We start from the raw sequence: 23,358 nt of genomic DNA on the forward strand, positions 1-23,358 counted from the left end.
AAGTGCTAATCTCATCTGGAAACATCCTCACAGGCACTCAGAAATAATGTTTAATCTGGATGCCCTGTGGCTCATTTAAGCTGACACATAAAATTAACCATCATAGATTACCAGGGACTTGAAAGAAATAGGTTTGGAAAATGGGTGACAAGGATGTCTGGGGAAGAGGTATGTGGATAGACTTCTTGGAATGGTCAGATTATAAGACGTTTGTGTCCCACATAAATGATGACCAAAGGCATTCACTGAAGAGAAGCTCTCAGTAACTAGGCAGACAAATCATGTACTCTAAGGATATCATTGTCTCTTCCTAGCCACTCCAGTGCTTGCTCAGTGGGCCCATGAAAAGGCGGCCATGGTGGTAGGGATAGAGGCTATGCATTGGTTTGACAGCATAGATTTGCTCTTACCAAAGCTGACCTGGCAAACACCACTGCGGAGAGCCTACTGTGTGAACAACAGAGACCAGTACTGATCCCCCGATACAGTCCCATTCACCAGGTGAACCAACCAGCCAGCTGGTGGCAGGCTGATTACATTGAACCTCTTCCATCTTGGAGGGGGCAGAGATTTGTCCTCATTGGGACAGGCATGTTCTGGACATGGATACACCTTCCCTGCCACACAGTGCTTCTGTCAGTAGCACTACCTTACCCCCCATCATGGTATCTCCCATAGCACTGTTTCTGATCAGTGATTTCCATAGCATTGCTTCTTCTACTGCAAAGGGAATAGCAATGGGCTCTTGGCCATGGAATCAACTGGTCATATCCTTTGCTCCATCAACTAGAAGCAACTGGACAAGTTTTGAAAGCTCACTAATGGCTTACTGAAGACTCATTTATGTCCTGTTGAGAGTCCCACCCTGAAAGGAACAGGTGCTATATTAAAGAATTCCAGATGTGCTTTGAAACATAGAACAATCCAGGGTGCTGTTTCCCCATAGTCAGAACATATGGGACTTGGAATCAAGGAGTAGAAGTGGCTCATTCACTTTTAAGCCCAAACATTTATTGATAGAAGTTTTACTTCCCACCCTGGCCACCTTGAGCTTGGCTTATATGGAATTCTTAGTCTCCAAAGAGAAGCTGCTCACCAGAGGACACCCCCTTATGACCCCAGGTAAAGAACCCCAGGCAGTGTGACACTCAGCCAGACCTGACAGAGAAGAGAAGCATGACTGATGTTTCTGTGAAAAGTCTAGGAGAAAGACAATCTCTCAATGATGCTCATTTCTGGAAAATACATTCTGCATGGTGTTGGAAGAGTTTGGATTTTGTCAAGTTTATGCAAGGAGAAATCAGCTATGCATACTGATTTTTTATTTGCTTGTCTAAATGGAAAGAAAACTCAGGATTTTAAGATCTGTTGAAGTGAACAAATCTTTCCCAGGCTTCTGAGATGCTCGAAGATGCAACGGAAAAGCTTTCTTACCATCTCATCTGTTTAAGTTACAGCATGAGACTAACACAGAGCAGGGTTAATACAAAATGAATGTTTGTCCAATTACATACTGCTCTAGCCATCACTGATGAGTATGCTAAGGTTATTACTATGCATATATTCGCTTCTAGATGAATGGTTCACTTGCATCTTGAAAACATTGCCTATTTTGTCCATATTCTCATGTTGTAGTTAAATATATATATTCTGGAGTCTGATGCTGGGGTTTGAATCCTGGTTCAGTCACTTTCCAGCTCTGTAATCTTGGGTACGTCAATTAAACTCACCATGCCTAAGTTTCCTTATCTACAAAAGGAGGATGAGAGTAGTATGTACTTCCAGAGTGTTGTTTGGAGAATTAAGATAACACATTCAAAGCCCTTACAATAGTGCTTGGCCCACAGTAAGCAATGAATACATGTTAGCAGTTGTTAATATTATAATTTGTCCATGGTTGCTTGAAGTCCGCTTGCTGGGAATATCAAGCATTTTATATCCTCTCTCTTTCCTTCTCTAGCAAACCTACAGAATACCTGCTAAATATCTGTTATGGACCAAGTTGTGTTTCTGTTTCCCTTTCCCTCTAAATTCACATGCTGAAACCCTAACCTCCAATGAGACTGTATTTGGAGATGAAGACTTTAGGGAAGTAATTACATCCTTAGGTCACATGGCTGGGCCCTTAATCTGATAGGATTGGTGTCCTTTTTTTAAAATTTTTTTAATTTTTTATTGATTTATGATAGTCACAGAGAGAGAGAGAGAGAGAGAGAGAGAGAGACAGAGAGACAGAGAGGCAGAGACACAGGCAGAGGGAGAAGCAGGCTCCATGCACCGGGAGCCTGATGTGGGATTCAATCCTGGGTCTCCAGGATCGCGCCCTGGGCCAAAGGCAGGCGCCAAACCGCTGTGCCACCCAGGGATCCCAGGATTGGTGTCCTTATACGAGTAGGAAGAGACATCAGAGATCTTTCTCTCTCCATGCAGGAAAGGAAAGGCTATGTGAAGACACGGGGTGAAGCAGCTGTCTACAAGCCTGAAGAGAGCCCTCCCCAGAAACCAACCCTCATGACGTCTGGATTTTGGTCTTCTGGCCTCTAGAACTGTAACAAAAGAAATGCCTGTTGTTTCAGCCACGTCATCTGTGTATTTTGTTACGGCAGCCCTAGTAGACTATGACCATGACATTACAAGGTTTCCTAATTTATATATTCAGTGAAAGACAAGTGAGCAGTGCTGACATATGGTGTTGGAAGTCATCCTTGAACACCATTTATCCATTGTGAAAGTCTGGTATCTACTACAGGGTGTGTGTATGGGGGAGGGGTCATATCATCAGAACGACTGTTGACTTGATTCCCTCTAATGATAACTGGTTTTTCTGGAAAATTCATCGAAGGTCTAGGCTGACTACTAGCTATGGAGGGATTAGTTCTTATCTGTGAGAAGCCCTCACTCTTATTTTTAAAAAAATTTAAAATTTATTTATGAGAGACACAGAGAGAGAGGCAGAGACATAGGCAGAAGGAGAAGCAAGCTCCCTGAGGGAGCCTGATGTGAGACTTGATCCCAGGATCCTGGGAAGGAAGATACCCAACCACTAAGCCACCCAGGTGCCCCCCTCATTCTTATTTCTGTCTGCTTATAGGCTCATCACAGATGACTTTGTAGGGACAAGAACTTGGTCGATTGAGTCACTGATCAGATTCTGGGCTAATGTGATTGCATGTCAGCGGCAGCTCGCCATTCCCTCACCAGCTGGGCAGGGCTGGCTGGAGTCCTGATCATTCCGCTTCTGGGGATGCCCAACGCCCTCCCATGGATGTCCGCCTGTTGCCTGAAGCTGTGCTTCCTCATGGTCTCTTTCTCCAGAGTCACTGGCCTGCCAGGGCCAGGTCTGGACCACAGAGTTACCTTTCAAAGACTGCGGTCACAACAAGCATTGGTGAATTAAATCGCCTGAATTGAAGATTTAGGGATCACAGGAAGAAGATTTGGGGACCATAGAGAGGTGAGGCCCAGCCTCAAAACTTCCTCTCCCACTTCTTTATCCTCTTTTCTCTTTACCTTTCCTTCCAGAATTCCCTAAGAACTTTCTCTTCAGTGAATGGAAGAAGTTAGCTGGTTCCAAGACTCAGACTTGCAGAAACCTTGGTAAACGAGATGCTTGTGGAACAAAGAGTCTTCCATTTTTAAGGCAGTTCTGCTCATACATTTATTATAAATATATATTACATACAATGTGTATGACATGTACCATGAAGTGCATATTACACGCACGATTATATATGCACGATGTAATCCATATAGAAAAATACTATAAATATGTTTACAAATAAACATCCTCCTTTTTTTCTTCTTACTACATTAGGAACACTTAGGGCAATTAGGAGATAAAAGGAGCTGCTGCTGAGTGTAGAGAGAAAGAGACTTGGTTGAGCCTGGGTCTCCTCAGACTCACGCACTGACTTGTGAAAAGCTGGTTGGAATTCACTTCTTAATTTATTCCTCAGGTGTCGGGGGTTCAGAATCTGGAAGCAGGGATTCTATAAATCACTCAGCTTTAGGGAAATCGGGACAAGAATGGCTTTTCAAATCTCTCGTTAAGGCTTTCCTAAGATTATCATGAGATAGTAAGCAACGTGAAAGAGAGCAAGGGGGGGGGGGGAATCTAAACGCTGCATTTCCAAATTAACTTTTGCAAAGCAAAAGGCAGATTTGATTTCCGCGGATCTCTCGACTGCAAAAGCACTACCGAGGGCAGCCCGGGAGGCTCGGCGGCTTAGCGCCGCCTGCAGCCCGGGGCGTGATCCTGGAGACCCTGGATCGAATCCCACGTCGGGCTCCCTGCTTGGAGCCTGCTTCTGCCTCTGCCTCTCTGTCTCTTATGAATAAGTAAAATCTTAAAAAATAAATAAATAAATAAATAAATAAATAAATAAATAAATAAATAAATAAATAAATAAATAAATAAATAAATAAAAGAACTCCCGGGACCACGCAAACGCGCCTACAGGGTCCTGCGGCCAAGCAGCGAGGACTGCAAGGGGGCCACGCGTCCGGAGCGGGCCCAGCGCACCGCGGCAGCCGGTGACCGGGTCGCGCAGCCCCCGCTCGCCCTGCACCGCGCGGGGCCTGGGAGCACCGACGCCGCGCGCCGCGGCGCCCCCACCCCCGCCCTCCGCCGCCCACGCCCCGTCGCGGGGGGCAGGGCAGGAGGCGGCGGCCCGCCCCGAGACCCCTACTTAAGGCGGCGCGCAGGGCCGGGCGCGGCGGGCCCAGCGGCTGGGAGAGCGGCGCCCGAGCCCTGCGCTGCGGGCTGCCCTGGGCCGGCCGGCGGGGCGGCGCTGTGGGCTCCGCGGGCTCCCCGACGCCGGCGGCTCCCGGCGGCTCCCGGCGGCCGCCGCTCTCCCCGCGCCCCGCCCCGCGCCGCGGCCCCGGGGTCCCCGCCATGCGCCCCGGCTAGCGCGCCCCCCGCCGGCTCCCGCGCGGCTCCCGCTCCCGCTCCGGCTCCGGCTCCCGCTCCCCGCGCCGCGCCCGCCGGCATGCTGCGCCCGCTGCTGCTCGCCGCGCTCTGCCTGGCCGGCCGGCCGGACCCCGCCCGCGGCTGCCAGCTGCCGTCCGAGTGGAGGCCGCTGAGCGAGGGCTGCCGCGCCGAGCTGGCCGAGATCATCGTGTACGCCAGGGTGCTGGCGCTGCACCACGAGGTGCACGGCCCCTACAACTACCTGCCGTGGCAGTACGAGGCCGGCGACGCGGGGCTCTTCTACTCGGCCGAGATCGAGATGCTGTGCGACCAGGCGTGGGGCAGCATGCTCGAGGTGCCCGCCGGCTCCAGGCTCAACCTCACGGGCCTGGGCTACTTCTCGTGTCACTCCCACACCGTGGTCCAGGACTACGCCTACTTCTTCTTCCTCAGGTGAGCGCCGCACCTCACCTCGGCCCGCGCCTCCTCCCGCGCTCTTTGCCCCCCCCCCCCCCCCCCCAGGGGCACCTGGAGCCAGCCCGGGAACTCCAGGGATCCTGGAATACGCCTTGGGCTCCTTTCCTTTTAACTCTTTTTTTTTTTAAATTTATTTTTTATTGGTGTTCAATTTACTAACATACAGAATAGCCCCCAGTGCCCGTCACCTTTTAACTCTTTATTCTCTCCTGCTCCGTGCGACGTCTGGACAAAGGTCCTGGGTGTATTCGGCTAAGGCCACTGAAAAAACAGAAACCAGGGAGGATTTCTGGGCTGAATGCATCAAAGAGTGTTGCAGGCAAAAGCCCAAGGTGGTTTCCAACAATCCACTTGGCTCCTCTTTTTATTCTTTTTAGAGAAAAAGAATAAACTAACTTATTTATTTCCTAACTCTGGGAAATAAACAAGGGGTAGTGCAAGGGGAAGTGGGCGGAGGTGTTGGGGTGACTGGGTGATGGGCAATGAAGGGGGCACTTGGCGGGATGAGCACTGGGTGTTATGCTATATGTTGGCAAATTGAACTCCAATAAAAAAAATAATCGGATTCACTGTGAGTAGCTTGGGATGGTGAGGGCGGGGGCATCAACTTTCAAGTCAGACTGTTGTTGGAATTCCAGCTCTGCTCTCCCTGTGAATTTTTGAACAAATTGTGTTGGGAAGAACCTCAGTTGCCTCCCTCTCTCCCTACGCGGGAAACCAGGTTGGTTGAGATGAAAACACAGTGAAGCCGCAGCACACTTGTGCAGGTGAGCTAAGGAAGGCCCAGTTCCTCTTTGCCGCACCTGCTTGAATGCCAAGTTAGGGATGGTGAGGCGTGCAGCCCAACTGTCCCTTTGTTTCACCCCTTGTCCACCACCAGCAGATCTCAGTGCCTGGCTTTTCAAAATAGCAGAGATTTAGGTGGGGGGGGGCCTGCTGGGGAGGAGGACCTGGCTCCCAGTGCTTTGAAGAACCTAGGTGAAGCAGGCAGGAGGCCCCCTCCGACTGGAGACCCCTGGAATCTTGTCAAGTTCCATGAAAGTTGGCCTGCAGTCAAGATGGAATTCATGCGTGTGAGTTCAGTCAATGGGTTTGAAGTTTGAGATAGAGAACAGCAGGTGGAACCCTAAATGCATTGGCTGCCGCCGGTTGAATTAGAGTGCCCTAGAGCAGCTGCGAGAAACGTTGACCTGGAATGTTACCTACATATCTAGCTAGTGAGTGAGTGAACCCACAGTCCAGACTGGCAGTGGCTCCAGTCTCCCCAGTCCGGGAAGCAGCGACGAGGACCTTTGGAATGACCATGCCCTCAGTCTGCAGATTCACTTTTAGCTCTTGAGATTTCACATGAGCCTGAACAAGAAAACCATAAGATCCACCCGGGGACGTTCATTAGCTCATGGCAACACATGTTTTCCATATTGGAGCCAGAACCTCTAAGTTTAGAATACATGGCGTGCTTTGTGTTGGCTTGGGCGGTTTGCTGAGATTATGTTGTGCCCCCCCCCCCTTTTTTTTAAATTTCTGGGGAAGTATAGTTTCTAAATAAAGTCAGCAAGGAGTGAGGTGGTATCTGTGATACAAAGAAACTCAGATTTCTCCTGTTTTTCTTGAGGAAGGATACTGAGAACCCAGCTATAAAGCTACTAGTCGCTGAAACTTTATTTTCCGAAGAAAAAAGCTGGAGAACTTGAGCAGACATTATATTTTCCTGATTTTTATCATGAAAGAGCTTTGTCCAGTGGCTCTGTGGTGGTCAGCCAGCCCTTTCATCTTTCCCTCTGACATATTTACAGAAAGTTTAGGGCAGAAATACAGAGTCCACTGGTAGTCTGACAGATTTGCATTTCACAGGGCTGTGTTGCCCTGAAGTGTGTTAACAACGGCATACAAATCATTCCTCCCCTGTTATTCTGGGACCTGGTGAGATCAGGACAGATTCTGGGCAGTGTCACAGGGAAAAGTGGCAGTGGAGGCTCACTGGTGAGTCCCTATTTGTGCTGGAGGGTAACTTCTCCCTCTCTTCTCTGTACGGGATTTCTTTGTCTTTCCAACAGGCTATTTATTCTTAGCTCGATGAAAATGTTAATGTCTATACTGCACTTGCTCTATGCCAGATACTTTATCTAATGCGGTCCTTGCACCCCATCATGGTGGTGGAGTAGCGACTGGAATAGTGAAGCTTAGGTAATCCAGGAAACTCCTCTCCAATCAGATATGTGACAAGTAGCAATGGCGGGATTCGAACCTTGGTCATTATAACTGGCTTTCATTTCCTTTGAGAAACAAGGAACACTGTGAAAAAGTAGGCCACTTGGGAGATATACAAGTAGACAAACACATCTGCACAACGTCCCTCCCCGGCAACCCTTCATCCAAACTCCCCTTTTGGAAAACCTTAAGGATAGACTCCTGTAGTGTGAGGCAGAGAAACACTTAGAAATGGTAAGTCCTCTAACGAGAGTCCTGTGAGACCTAGTTGTGTAATGGCAAGATGGTCCGTCTTTACAACTCTTGATTAAAGCTGGTATACCCTATGGCTGTACAGCCTACAGTTCTACTTTTTTTCCTCTTTGTTCCCATTAGGATGGATGAAAACTATAATCTCTTGCCTCACGGAGTCAATTTCCAAGATGCCATCTTTCCAGACACTCAAGAGAACAGAAGGATGTTTTCCAGCCTTTTCCAGTTTTCGAACTGTTCTCAAGGGCAGCAACTGGCAACTTTTTCCAGTGACTGGGAGATCCAGGAAGACAATAGGGTAAGAATTGACTGTTCCCGTGTCACAGCGAAATAATAGAATAGCTACGTCTTGTCTGAATTTCGTGACTAAAGGAGTCAAGAGTACTCTTCCAGAAGCCCAGACCTTTCCCATTCCCCTGGCGTTTAAACAAACAGACAAACAAACTTCTTATAAACTAACTAGATTCCTGAGACTTTACTAGCTGGTATGGGGTTCCTCATAAAGTGAAAGAACAGATTGAATGAAGGTGGGAACCTATCCTTAGTTTCTCCTCTTGTAAGATGGGAACAAACTACATCATAGGGTTGATGCAGTGGGATTTACCTATGTAAGAAAAAAAGTAAAAAAAATGAAAATATGTAAAGCCTCTAACATAGTGCATGACAGAGTAAGTACTCAGTACATGAGAGCCATTATGATTATTAGATCATTACTGTTATTGATAGCATAAGGCTCTAGGGAATCTTCTAAGGGAGAAGAGAAAGTCCTCCAGGAAATGGTTGTCCTAGCTAACCCTTCCATGATTGTTAACTCTAGTTGTGAAGACCTGGAGGCATAGGGTGGCCAAAGCAGTGTGGAATGTAAGGGTTAAGATAATTTGGGGTATGAAAATGTAAAAGAGATCTGCCCATCTGGGACAGTTGTCAGAGTTGTGGGGAGATTTTGAAAACTGTCACTGTCGCAGACGGCACTGCCATACTCAAGCTGGGATGACTGTAGGACCAGATCAGTAGAGGAGGTGGCCCCAGGCCAGGTCTCCCATGTTTTTAGGGCAGTGTGAGAGACTGCTAGAAGTGTTCTGATGGGGGGAGGGTGTAGGCATCTCATGGGACAAGGACTATTTTTATGGGTTGATGAACTAATTTGCACATGGTAAGTGGCTCCCATGGGTCCCCACATCTAGAAGTGTAGAATGGTAGTCAATAGAGTTTCTCTTCCACGTCTGATGCCTACCCATCTGGTTCCCACCTACCCTTTAAACAAAGAGTTACTGTTCAATGAGTATTTTCATCCAACAAATAATTCAAACTTATGTTATTTATGGTCTCCTTTGACCCAAGTGGCAGCCCACTACGCATACTTGGCTATACGTTGCCTTTATTCACAAGTAGATCTTGAAGATCTTTCTATATCAGTGTAGGTGAAGTTGCCTTAAATGGCTGCATAGCATTCCATTGAGTGCATGTATCACAATATATTTAATCAAGTCCTCTGTTAATAGGTGGTTAGCTTTGTTTCCAGTATGTTGCTGTTACAGAGTGTGTGGACATGTATGACATTCGACATCAGTTTGTGGGACTGCAGAGTCCAATCTTTAGCAAATACTGTATACCTACTATAAAGCAGCTACTGTTTTAGATGTTAGTTTTTCAATATTGAGCAAAATACAAAGCCCCTGTTCTCCTGAAGCTCATAGTCCTAGTGTTGGTGATTGACAGAATCAAAAGACCCCATTAATGATCTCATAATTTTAAATGAAAACATATGCTCCCCCCCAAAAAAATATCAGGGATTCTGACCTAGACTTAAGGGTAAAGAAAGCCTTCTCTGTTGAATTGATACTGAAGCTAAGATTTGATGGATGAAGAGGCATCCTAGTTAATGCTGGGATCAGGGAGATATGAGAGCACTCCAAAGAATCTGTGGAAAGTTCCTGTGGCAGCACAATGCATGATGCCTTTGAGGGAATGAAAGAAAGCTCCTTGGCTGGAGCAAAGGGAGTGACTGAGGAGGATGGGACAAGAGCTTGAGTTGGGGCCAGACCTAGTGAGGATTTGGGCTTTGTCCTAATTCTGATGGGAAACCTTTTATGTTGTGAAAGGAAGGGGGACAGGATCAAGTTTACATTTTGAAAAACCTACTGGGTTGGAGGGAATCCAAGTGATGTGGTGAGAACAGGAAGTGGTTATAAAGCTCCTAGGTAGTTGCTGGACTATGTAGAGGCGGTAGGGATGGAGTAAAGTGGACAAATTTGAGAGAGATTTAGGGGATAAGATTAGGTGTTCCTGATGGTTTGGTCACAAAGAGGTAGAGGAGGGTCAAAGCTAACTTCTTTGTTTCTGGTGTGAGCTGCATGCCAGGACTGACTCTGCGAGATGTGAATAGGAAAGGTTTGGTAGGGGAATTCAGGTGTCGGATGCTGAATGTACAGAGTTGAGGGGTTCTTGAGCCATCGGAGTCATTTTGAGCCAAGTGAGCTCTTGAATAGGGGTTGAATCTGTAAGTTTGGAGCTTTTTAGAAGAGCTCTAAGTGGAAAATCGACCTTTGGGACGTAACAATAATTCAGTGTCTGTTGAGACTGGATGTGAATGAGATTTTCAGGGATTTTTTGCACATAGGGAGAGCAGAGTATAGGCCCTAGAGTAGGACTGAGCCTTGTGGAATGCTAACGATGGTTGAGAAGGAGCATTCAGAGATGTAGAGGGAAAGCCCGGAGGGTCAAGGGTACAGAGTGTTCCTAGAAGGATGCGTGATCATCAGAGCCAAAAGCTGTTGCGAAGTCAAGTAAAATGATTATTGAGGAGTAAGCTCTCTTAGGTGACCTAAATGAGGACATTTTCCATAACATGAGGGAATAGGGTGGTGGGGCATGAGTGAGGGTAGACAACTCATCAAGGAGTTGAAGTTTGCCTGTGGATGGTTTCATACATCTAAGGCTGCTGGTGAAGGGGGTAGAATAGTTGAGGGAAGGGGTTTTGTTGTATTTAAAGATGGCAGCCATCCTGTTCACACCACTTGGTCTCTGTTTTCCTGCTATTCAGACCCTGCCTACTCAGGTTGTCCAAACTACCCAAGGGCAGAGATAACTATTTTATTTACTGTTGTAGGTTTGGTGCACCCTTTTATGGGTTTTACACATTTGTTACTTAGACATCCTGTCTCTCATCCAGAAAGACAGGATGCCTAAGTAAGCAGAAGCCTTCTGTCTCATTTTCTACATTAATATCAAAAATCCATATGCAATAAAATTGACTCTCTTGCATATGCTGTTAAGAGTTGTGATTATACAACCATGTGTATTTATCAAAACTAACCCCAGTGCCCGAAAAGTACCATCACTGCAAAGAACCTCCCTTCTGCCCTTTTTTGGTCAGACCCTTTCCTAACCTGAACTCATGGGGTCTACTACTCCAACACTGGTTGTGCATTTTCCAGAGTACCTTATGAATGGACTCATACAGTATGTTGCTTTTTTTTTTTCCTTTCGATTGGCTGCTTTTACTTAGCTTGATACATTTGATAATTGTTTTGTGTTCATTCGTAGTTCACTTTATTTTTAGTTGCTGAGTATTCCACTGTGTCTCAGGGATGTACCACAGTTTTATTTATCCAGTTGTCAGTTGAGAGAGATTTAAGTTGTTCACAATCTTAGGCTACCAGACCGAAAAGACCCACGTACAGGTTGTGGTATGCACATAAATTTCAGTGTGTCTTGGGTAAATACCTGTGATGGGTTTGCTGGGTCATAAGGTAAGTGTATGTCTAATTTTGTAAGAAACTGCAAAATTCTTTTTGAGAGCAGCAGTAATGTTTTGGATTTGTATTAGCAATGTATGAAAGCTCCAGTTCTGCATCATCATCAGTACTTGGTATGGTCAGAAAAAACAGACATGCTGATAGGTGTGCAGTGGTAACTCATTGTATATGTGTGTGTTTGGTTTGTTCTTAGATTCCACATGTAAATGAAATCAGACAGTAATTGTCTTACTCTGTCTGACTTAGCGTAATGCTCTCCAGGTCCATCCTTCATCCATTTTGAAAATGGCGGGGTCTCCTTTTTAAAGGCCAAATAATCTTTGTGTGTATACATACCACAGTTTCTTTTTTTTTATAAATTTATTTTTTATTGGTGTTCAATTTGCCAACATATAGAATAACACCCAGTGCTCATCCTGTCAAGTGCCCCCCTCACTGCCCGTCACCCAGTCACCCCCACCCCCCGCCCTCCTCCCCTTCCACCACCCCTAGTTTGTTTCCCAGAGTTAGGAGTCTTTCATGTTCTGTCTCCCTTTCTGATATTTCCCACTCTTTTTTTTCTCCTTTCCCCTTTATTCCCTTTCACTATTTTTTATATTCCCCAAATGAATGAGACCATATAATGTTTGTCTTTCTCTGATGGACTTACTTCACCCAGCATAATATCCTCCAGTTCCATCCACGTGGAAGCAAATGGTGGGTATTTGTCATTTCTAATGGCTGAGGAATATTCCATTGTATACATAGACCACATCTTCTTTATCCATTCGTCTTCTTTATCCTTTCATCTGCCATTGGGCATATAGGTTGTTTCCTGTCTTGGCTATTGTGAAAAATGCTGCACTGAACTGGGGAGTGTAGGTAAGTCTTCAAGGTAATGATTTTATCCAGTTTGGGTTTATACCCAGAAGTGGGATTGCTGTATCATCTGGCAGTTCTATTTTCAATTTTTTAAGGAACCTCCATACTGTTTCCCATAGTGGCTGTATCCATTTACATTCCCATCAGCAGTATATGATGGACCTACCTCTTCTCCACATCCTTGCAACACGTGGTATCTTCTAGTTTTTGGGTAATAGCTGTCCTAACAGGTGCAAGGTAATACTTCATGGTACTTTTGGTTTGCATTTCCCTGATGATTAGTGATGTTGAGCATCTTTTCATGTGTGTTGGCCCTCACTATGTCCCTGGAAAAGTGGCTAGTCAGGTCCTCTGCCCATTTTTTAAAATTTATTTTTTATTTTTATTTTTTAAAAAGATTTTTATTTATTTATTTATTCATGACACACACACACACACACACACACACACACACGCAGAGACACAGGCAGAGGGAGAAGCAGGCTCCATGCAGGGAGCCCGACGTAGGGACTCGATCCTGGGTCTCCAGAATCAGGCACTGGGCCAAAGGCTGCACTAAACCGCTGAGCCACCCGGGCTGCCGTGCCCATTTTTTAAAAAATTAAATTTCAACTGAGTTAACATATAGCATATTACCAGCTTCAGGGGTAGAATTTAGTGATTCATAAGTTGCATAGAACACCCAGAGCTCATTACATCAAGTGCCCTCCTTCATGTCCATCACCCAGTTACCCCATCCCCTCCCCACATCCCTTCTAGCAGCCCTCAGTTTGTTGTCTATGGTTAGGAGTCTCTTATAATTTTTCTTATTTTAATTTTCCTGCTCTTCCTCTTTGTTCATCTGTTTTGTCTCTTAAATTCCACATATGGTATTTGTGTTTCTCTGACCATTTTTCTTAGCATAATACCTTCTAGTTCCATCCACGTCATTGCAAAATAGCATTATTTCATTCTTATCTAAATAAAATTCTATTCCATTCCACACACACAGAACCTACACCTTTATCCATTCGTCTGTCAATGGACATCTGGGTTCATATTTTGGCTATTGTTGATAATGCTGCTATAAACATTGGGGTGCATGTGCCCCTTCAAGTCCCTAATTTTATCTCCTTTGGATAAATACCTAAGAATGCAAGTTGCTGGGTTGTAGGGTAGTTCTATTTTTAACTTTTTGAGGAACCTCTGTACTGTTTTCCAGAGTGGCTTCACCAGTTTGCATTCCCACCAACAGTGTAGGGTGGGTTCCCTTTCCTCCGCATCCTCGCCAACATGTTGTTTCCTGAGTGGTTAATTTTGACCATTCTGACTGGTGTGAGGTGGTATCTCCTTGTAGTTCTGATTTGGATTTCCCTGATGCTGAGTGATGTTGAGCATTTTTTCATGTCTGTTGGATATTTGTCTTATTTGGAGAAATGTCTGTTCATGTCTTCTGCCCATTTCTTGACTGGATTGTTTGTTTTTTTGGAGGTGTTAAGTTTGGATTACTAGCCCCTTATCTAATATGTCCTTTGTGAATATCTTCTCCTATTCCATAGGTGCCTTTTAGTTTTGTTGATTGTTTCCTTTGCCATCCTCTATTTTTAAATCAGATTATTTTTTTTTGGTGTTATGTGGGTTCTTCATATGTTTTGGATATTAACCCCTTATTGGATATATCCTTTGCAAATATCTTCTGTCATTCAGTAGGTTGCCTCTTCAGTTTGTTGATGGTTTCCTTCACTGTGCAAAAGGCTTTAGTTTGAAGCGGTTTTAATTTCTGCTTTTGTTGCTTTTGCCTGAGGAGACTTATGCAAAAATCTACTCAGACTAATGTCCACAAGTTTACTGCTTATGTTTTCTATTAGGAGTTTTATACTTTCAGGTCTTACGTTTACAGTTTTTAATACATTTAGAGTTTATTTTTGTATGTAGTGTAAGAAAGTGGTCCAATTTTATTCTTTTCTTGTAGCTGTTCACTTTTTCCAACATTATTTATTGAAGAGACGGTCTTTTCCCTGTGGTATATTCTTGCCTCCTCCTTTGTAGATTAATTAACCCTATATATGTGGTTTATTTCTGGGCTTTCTATTCTGTTCCTTTGATCTCTGTGTCCTTGTGCCTGTACCATAATGTGTTGATTACTGTAGATTTGTAGTGTAGCTTGTGATGTGGAAGGATGATACCTTTAGCTTTGTTGTTCTTTATCAAGATGGCTTTGGCTATTCATGGTCTTTTGTGGTTCCATATAAACTTTAGGATTGTTCTATTTCTGTGAAAAAATGCTATTGGTATTTTGATAGGGATTACATTGAATATATAAATTGTTTTGAGTAGTATGGACATTTTAACAATACTAATTCGTCCAATCCATGAGCATGGTATGTCTTTCCATTTGTGTCTTCAACTTATTTCATCAGTGCTTTATAATTTTCATGGTATATATGTTTCACATTTTTGGTTAAGTTTATTCTTAGGCATTTTATTATTTTTGTGCAATTGTAAATGGGATTGTTAATTTCTCTTTCCAATAATTCATTATTAGCGTATAGAAATCCAACAGATGTCTGTATATTGATTTTATATATTAGGGTTTCCTATATTTAATGTCCTATCATTTGCACATAGAAACCATTGTTTTTCTTCCATTCCAATTCGGATGCCTTTTCTTCATGTCTAATTTCTCTGGCTAGGACTTCCAGTACTATGTTGAATAAAAGTGATGGCAGTGACTATAATCTTGTCTTGTTCCTGATTATTATAGAGGATAAGTTTTCAGCTTTACATTATTGAGTGTGATGTTACTTGTAGTTTTTCATACATGGTCTTTATTATGTTGAGGTATGTTCCTTCGGAACTCACTTTGTTGAGATTCTTTATCAAAAATGGATGTTGACATTTTCTCAAGTGCTTTTTCTTCATCTATGGCAATAATCTGGTTTTTATCCTTCATTTTGTTGAGGTGCATTATCATGTTGATTTTTGTGGTTCTTGGGTCATCCCTGGAATAATTCCCACTTGATTGTATTGAATGATCCTTCTAATAAATCTTTGAATTTATTTTGTTGAGGATTTTGCATCTATGTTCATCAGGAATATCGGCCTATAATTTTTCGTAGTATTTTTCTTTTTTTTTTTTAATTTTTATTTACTTATGATAGTCACAGAGAGAGAGAGTGAGAGAGAGAGAGAGAGAGAGGCAGAGACACAGGCAGAGGGAGAAGCAGGCTCCATGCACCAGGAGCCCGACGTGGGATTCCATCCCGGGTCTCCAGGATCGCGCCCTGGGCCAAAGGCAGGCGCTAAACCGCTGCGCCACCCAGGGATCCCCGTATTTTTCGTTTTGATAACAGCAATCCTGGCCTTGTAGAATGTATTTGGGAACATTAATTTGTTTGAATAGTGTGAGAAGGATAGCTATTAATTCCACTTTAAATGTGTAGTAAAGGAGATCTCGGGGGGGCTCAGTGGTTTAGCGCCTGCCTTCGGCCCGGGGCGTGGTCCTGGAGTCCTGGGATCGAGTCCGGCATCGGGTTCCCTGCATGGAGCCTGCTTCTCCCTCTGCCTGTGTCTCTGCCTCTCTCTCTCTCTTTCTCTGTGTGTGTGTATCTCTCATGAATGAATGGATAGTCTATAAAAAAAATAAATAAAAGTCTGGTAAAATTCACTGGTGTTGTGTCTAGTTCTGGAGTTTTGGGAACTTTTGATTACTAAATTTTTTTTTTTTAAATTTTTATTTATTTATGATAGTCACAGAGAGAGAGAGAGAGAGAGGCAGAGACACAGGCAGAGGGAGAAGCAGGCTCCATGCACCGAGAGCCCGATGTGGGATTCGATCCCGGGTCTCCAGGATCACGCCCTGGGCCAAAGGCAGGCGCCAAACCGCTGCGCCACCCAGGGATCCCGAACTTTTGATTACTAATTCAATTTCTTTACTAATAGTCCGTTCAGATTTTACATTTCTTCCTGACTCAGTATTATGTTACTATGTTTTTAGGGATTTACTTGTTTCTCTTAGGTTTTTCAATTGGTTGGTATGCAATTGTTGGTAGTCTTTTATCACTTGTATTTCTGAAGTGTTAGTTGTAACTTCTCTTTTGAGTGTGAATCTGCTCCTTTTTTTCTTGATGATTTGGTTAAAGATTTATCAGTTCAAAAAAACCTTATTTTTTTTAATCTTTTCAAAAAGCCAGTTCCTAGATTGATCTTTTCTATTGTAATTTTAATCTGTATATCATTTATTGCCTCTCTGATCTTTATTTCCTTCCATCTACTAACGTTGGGCTTTGTTTTTCTTTTTCTAGTTGCTTTAGGTGTAAGTTTAGATTGTTTTGAGGTTTTTATTTTGTTTTGTTTTCTTTTGACAAAGGCCTGAATTACTATAAATCTCCCCCTTAAAACTACCTTTACGGTGTCTCAGAGATTTTTGAACAATTTTCCATTTTCATTCATCTCCAGGATGCGTTTTGATTTCTTTTTTTTTTTATTTCTTCCCTGGGTAAGTAGCATATTGTTTAGCCTTTTTATGTTTGTGTTTTTCCAGTTTTTTTTCTTGTAATTTCTAGTTTCATACCTTTGTGGTCAGAAAAGGTGCTTGATAGGAATTTAGTCCTCTTAAATTTATTGAGACTTTTTTTCCTTTTAAAGATTTTATTTATTTATTTATTTATTTATTTATTCATTCATTCATTCATTCATTCATTCATTCATTCATTCATTCATGAGAGACAGAGAGGCAGAGACACACACAGGCACAGGAATAAGCAGGCTCCCTCTGGGGAGCCTGATGTAGGACTTGATCCCAGGATCCCGGGATCATGACCTGAGCCAAAGGCAGATGCTCAGTCACTGAGCCACCCAGATGCCCCTTATTGAGACATCTTTCATAGCCTAACTTGTGATCTATCTTGGGGCATGTTCCATGTGAATTTGAAGAGAATGTGTATTCTGCTGTTGGATGAAATGTTGCATATGTGTCTGTTGAGTCCATCTGGTCTAACATGTCATTTAAAGCTACTTTTTCTTTATTGATTTTCTGTCTGGATGATGTATCAATACTATAAGTGGGGTTTTAAGGTCTCACTCAGTATATTACTGTCAATTTCTTTTATGTCTGTTAATATTTGCTTGATCTATTCGTATGTTCCTATGTTAGGTGGATAGGTATTTATAATTATGTCCTTTCGTTGGATTGATTTCTTTATCATTATGCAATGCCCTTCTTTGTCCCTTGTGATGGTCTTTGTTTCAAGTCTATTTTGTCTAGTAAGTGTTGCTACCCTAGCCTTTTTTTTTTTTTTTAATTTCCATTTGGATAGAATATCCTTTTCCGGGGCACCTAGGTGGCTCAGTGGTTGAGCATCTGCCTTTGGCTCAGGTCGTGATCCTGGGGTCCTGAGACCGAGTTGCCCATTGAGCTCACTGCTGGGAGCCTGCTTCTCCCTTCGCCTGTGTCTCTGCTTCTCGCTCTGTGTCTCTCATGAATAAATAAATAATCTTAAAAACTTTTTCCATCCCTTCACTTGCAGTATGTATGTGTCTTTAGGTCTGAAGCGAGCCTCTTATAGGCAGCATATAGTGGGTCTCATTTTTTTTTTTTATTCATTCTCTCACCCGATGTCTTTTGATTGGAGCATTTAGACCATTTACATTTAAAGGAATCCTTAGTAGCTATGCACTTCCTACTATTTTGTTGATTTATTATATTTTTCTGGCAGAATTTTATTGACGTATAACTAACTTACCATTTTACATTTGTTCAGTAACAGTACACTTCTCCGTGCTCATCAGGATATGTGTACCATAAGTTCTCGTGATCTATTCTCACCTAGCCCCTCACTCTCCTCTTCTTTGGCAACAACCGATTTGTTCTATGTATTTAAGACTCTGTTTTGGAGTGCCTGGGTGGCTCGGTCGGTTAAGCATCTGCCTTCAGCTCTGGTCGTGGTCCTGGGATCAAGTCTCACATCAGGCTATCTGCTCTGCAGAGGGGGGAGGGGTCTGGGTCTCTTGTTCCATCTGCCCCTCTCCCTGCTCTTGCTCTCTTTCTTGCATTTCTTTCTGAGATCTTTAAAGAGCAGACTTTTGTTTTTGTTTCTTAAATTCCACATATAAGTAAAATTGTATGGTATTTGTTTTTCTCTGATTTATTTCACTTAGCATTATACCCTCTAAATCATGTTGTTGTAAATGGCAAGATCTCCTTTTTATGGTTCAGTAATATTCCATTGTGTACATGTACCCCACATCATCTTTACCCATTCATCTGTAGATGGACCCTTGGGTCGCTTCCATATCTTGACTATTATAAATACTGTAGTCAACGTAGAAGCACATATATCTTTTTGAATTAGTGTTTTTGTGTTTTTTGGGTAGTAGAATTACTGGATTCTATGGTAATTCTATTTTAAATTTTTGGAGAACCCTTCATACTGTTTTTCACAGTGGCTGCATCAATTTGCAGAGCTGCTAACAGTGTACCAGGGTTCCTTTCTCTCCATTACCTTGCCAGTACTTGTCATTTCTTGTCATTTTTACTTTAGCCATTCTGACAGGTGTAAAGTGATAGCTCATTGTGGTTTTAATTTGCATTATGCTGATGGTGAGTGATGTTGAACAACATGTGTCTGTTGGCCATTTGGATGTCTTCTTTGGAAAAAAGTCTACTCAGATCCTTTGCCCATTTTAAAATTGGATTGTTTTTTTGGTGTTGTATAAGTTCTTTTATATATTTTGAATACTCACCACTTATCGGATGTATCATTTACAAATATCTACTTTCACTCAGTAGGTTGCCGTTTTGTTTTGTTGTTTCCTTTGCTGTGCAAGAGGTTTTTATGTTGATATTGTCCCAGTGGTTTAATGTTGCTTTTGTTCCCCTTGCCAGAGGAGATGTATCTAGAAAAATGTTTCTGTGGCCAGTGTCAGAGAAGTTATTGCCTATATTTTCTTCTAGGAATTTTATGGTTTCAGGTTTCACATTTAGGTCTGTAACTCATTTTGAGTTTATTTTTGTATATAGTGTTTTTGTAGCTCTTCTGTTGCTTTCTTCCCTTGTACTTTGACTTTACTGTTATGCTTGGATTTCTTTCTCTTCATTGTTTGTGTATCTATTAAAGGTTTTTGGTTATGATCACCATGAGGTTTATATATAACATCTATGCCTAACAGTCTATTTTAAATTGTTGGTTGCTTAAGGTCTAACATATTCTAAGAGCCTATATTAACATCCCTCCAACATTTTGTGTAATTTATGCCATCTATTACATGTTTTTATTTTGTCTATCCCTTGAACAATTATTGTAGACCTACTTGATTTTGCTATTTGTCTTTTAACTTTCATAATAGCTTTATAGTCAATATACTCTTGACTTTTATCAATGAGATTTTTCCTTTCACAGTTTTCTTTTTATTTATTTATTTATTTATTTATTTAAAAAAATTTTTTTTCTTTCACAGTTTTCTTAAGCTTATTTATGGCCTTTTCTTTTCTGCTTCATGAAGTACCTTAACATTTCTTGTAAGGCCATTTTACCACTTTAGTGGTGATGAACTCCTTTAACTTCAACCTGTCTGGGAAACTCTTTGTCTCCTTCAATTCTGAATGATATACCTTGCCAGGTAGAGTATTCTTGGCTATAGGTTTTTTTCCATTTTATTATGTAGATTATACTTTGCTGTACTCATTTCTGGCCTATAAAGTTTCTGCTGAAAAAAAAATCTATTCTTGGTGTTAAGAGTGTTCTCTTGTACATAACTAGTTGCTGCCTTTAAGGTTCTCTTTTTACCTTTCACTCTTGACATTATAATTATTATGTGTCTTAGTGTGAACATCTTCAGGTTCCTCTTATTTGGGACTCTCTAATTCTTGGACCTGGGAAGCTTTCAGCTATTATTCCTTCAAATAAGTTTTCTGCCCCTTTCTCTTTTCTTTCTGGAACCATATAATGGGAATGTTAATCTGCTCATTGTTGTCCCAGAGGTCCTTTAAACTATCCTCATATTTAAATTTTTTTTTCTTTTTGCTGTTCGTCTTGGAGGGTTTCCACTACCCTATCTTCCAGATTACCTCTTGGTTCTTCTGTGTCCTTGAATATGCTGTTTAATCCTTCTAGTGGATTTTTCATTTCAGTTATTCTTCAGCTGATTTGTATGTACGTATGTATATATTATTTGAGGGAGGAAGGAAGAGAGAGAGAGAGCATGCGTGCGCGAGAGAGAACATGTACATGAGAACAAGCAGGGAGAGCGACAGGCAGAAGGAGAAGCAGACTCCCTATGGAGCAGGGAACCCGATGCAGGGCTTGATTCCAGGGCCCTGGGATCATGACCTGAGCTGAAGGAAGATGCTTAACTGACTGTGCCACCCAGGTGCCCCAGTTGTTTTAAAATATTTTCTCTTTGTTGAAGTTCTGTGTTCAATTCTTTCAATTCTTCTCCCAAGTTTGCTGAGCATCTTTATGACAATTTTACTTTGAATTCCCTATCCGGGGGCATTGTTTATCTCCATTTCATTTAGTTCTTTTTCTGAGATTTTTGTCTTGTTCTTTCATTTGGAACATTGTCCCCTCTCCTCATCTTAACTGGCTCTCTGTCTTTGTTCCTGTGTACCAGGCAGATTAGGTAGATCTTTCCTGATCTTGAAGTCCCTTGGAGCCCAGAAGTGCAGTCCTACTGCTCACCAGAACCAGGTGTTCCAGAGGTGTCCCCTGAGTGGGTACATGCACCCTCCTCTCATAGCTGGGTTAAGACAGGTGGACACATTGGAGGGTGGACTTGATGTACCCCTTGGTGAGTGGCAGCTGTCTGAGCGTCCTGCCTGCAGTTGCTGTGTGTACTATTGCACAGGGCTTCATTCCCTACCCCTGGGCAGGAGCTGCTTTGGTGGAGCATGGTTTCCAAGGCCATTAGCCAGGTGTGGGGGGGGGGTACAGGAGCCACTTTGTAAGGGTGCTAGTCCCAGATGAGGCCACCTGCTGGGTGTGGCCGGGTAGGAACTGGTTAGGGGGGTACGCCTGGCATAGCAGGAGCTGATGGGGGGGGGTACTAGTTTTGCCTGAGGATGTGTGCTGAGTAGGAGCTGCTTTCAGTGGGGTGGGTCATTCTGCCAAGGCCACCTGCCAGATGTGGTGTGGCTGGAACCACACTGGATGGGTCCCTGCCGGGGTGGGTTGATTGGGCAAGGCACATCTGCAGTGCAAATGCGGGCGTATGGTAAACCGTGTTAGCAAGATGAGCGGGCAGTGTCAGAACTGGTTCCCATCCATGTCAGGCTAGCTAGACAGGAGGAGGGCAAAAAAAATGGTACCTGCCAGCACCTAAATTCCTGGGTAAAATTTTCTACAGGTCTCTGTCCCTCTGACACCTGCCGTAAAATTCAACAAATGTCCTTCATGTATGGTCCAGGTGCTTTTCAAACTGTTTACTCTGTGCTGGGTCTCAGAGCTAGTGAGTTTGTATGTGGGCCCTTTAAGAGTGGAGTTTTATTATTTATTTATTTATTTATTTATTTATTTATTTATTTATTTATTTATTTATTTATTTATTTATGACACAGAGAGAGAGAGAGGCAGAGACACAGGCAGAGGGAGAAGCAGGCTCCACACAGGGACCCTGATGTGGGACTCGATCCCGGGACTCCAGGATCACGCCCTGGGCTGAAGGCAGATGCTCAACCGCTGAGCCACCCAGGCGTCCCAGAGTTTTTGTTTTCTATAGCCCTTCTCTCTTAGAGTTAAACTCCACTGTTTTTTTTTTTTTTTTTTTTTATGCCAAACATTGTGGTGGCTCATCTTGGTGCAAGTCTCAGAGTGCCCTATGTGGGGTTTGAACCCCTCACTTCTCATGGAGGACTTCAATCCCTATGATGTCCCTTCTGCTTATGGGTTGCCCAGCTAGGGGTATGGATCCTAACTAGACTGTGTCTCCTCACTTCCCATCCTTTTCAGTATGGCCTCTATTGTCTTTTTATTTTTTAATTTTTTAATTTTTTTTATCTGAGATCGATTTGCCAACAACATACAGCCTAACACCCAGTGCTCATCCCATCAAGTGCCCCCCTCAGTGCCTGTCACCCAGTCACCCCATCCTCCCACCCACTTCCCTTCTACTGCCCCTTGTTCGTTTCCCAGAGTTAGGAGTCTCTCATGTTTTGTCACCCTCTCTAATTTTTCCCACTCATTTCCCCTCCTTTCCCCTATAATCCCTTTCACTATGTTTTATATTCTCTGAATGAATGAGACCATATGTTTGGCCTTCTCCGATTGACTTACTTCACTCAGCATTATACCCTTCAGTTCCATCCACGTTGAAGCAAATGATGGATATGGCCTTTATATCTTTGGCTGTGGAGGACCTGTTCTGCTAGGCTTTAGGTTATTCTCAGACTTGTCTATATGTAATTGCAGATCTGGTGTGTTGTCGAATGAGATGAGCTCAGAACCCTCTTATTCTATCATCTTGATCCTAATCCCACATTCTGTATTTTTTTTAAGATTTTATTTATTTATTCATGAGAAACAGAGAGAAATACAGAGAGAGAAAGAGAGAGAGAGGCAGAGACACAGGCAGAGGAAGAAGCAGGCTCCATGCAGGGAGCCCAATGTGGGACTCAATCCCGGGACCCCAGGATCACACCCTGGGCTGAAGGCAGGTTCTAAACTGCTGAGCCACCCAGGGATCCCCCACATTCTGTGTTCTTAATGTCACAGTTACCTTTGATAAGTATATTCATTAACATAGTTTAGGTGTTTCTAATACTTCTGTTTTTTCTTTTAGCTTTTATAGAAGTAGGAGTTCCATATTACTGCAGAATTCTATTTTTGTCTATATATTTACCATAACTAATGAGTTTCATACTTTCTTATTCTCTTAGGTTTGTTAAGTGTACTTTATTTCAACTTGAAGAATTCT

The 23,358-nt window shown here is 43.0% G+C and overlaps 1 protein-coding gene across 1 annotated transcript in view; it reads left to right on the top strand.

The window, feature by feature from the left end:
- The first annotated feature begins 4,855 nt into the window (after positions 1–4,855).
- The window catches only part of CCDC3 (coiled-coil domain containing 3), a 115,337-nt gene continuing 96,834 nt past the window's right edge, over positions 4,856–23,358 (top strand). The window contains exons 1-2 of the mRNA XM_038530113.1: positions 4,856–5,362; positions 7,973–8,147. Of these exons, the coding sequence (XP_038386041.1) occupies positions 4,989–5,362; positions 7,973–8,147 (549 nt within the window). The 5' untranslated portion in view covers positions 4,856–4,988. The remainder of the gene's footprint in view (positions 5,363–7,972; positions 8,148–23,358) is intronic.

This window comes from Canis lupus, chromosome 2 (genome assembly GCF_011100685.1).
Source record: "Canis lupus familiaris isolate Mischka breed German Shepherd chromosome 2, alternate assembly UU_Cfam_GSD_1.0, whole genome shotgun sequence".
NCBI lineage: Eukaryota > Metazoa > Chordata > Mammalia > Carnivora > Canidae > Canis > Canis lupus.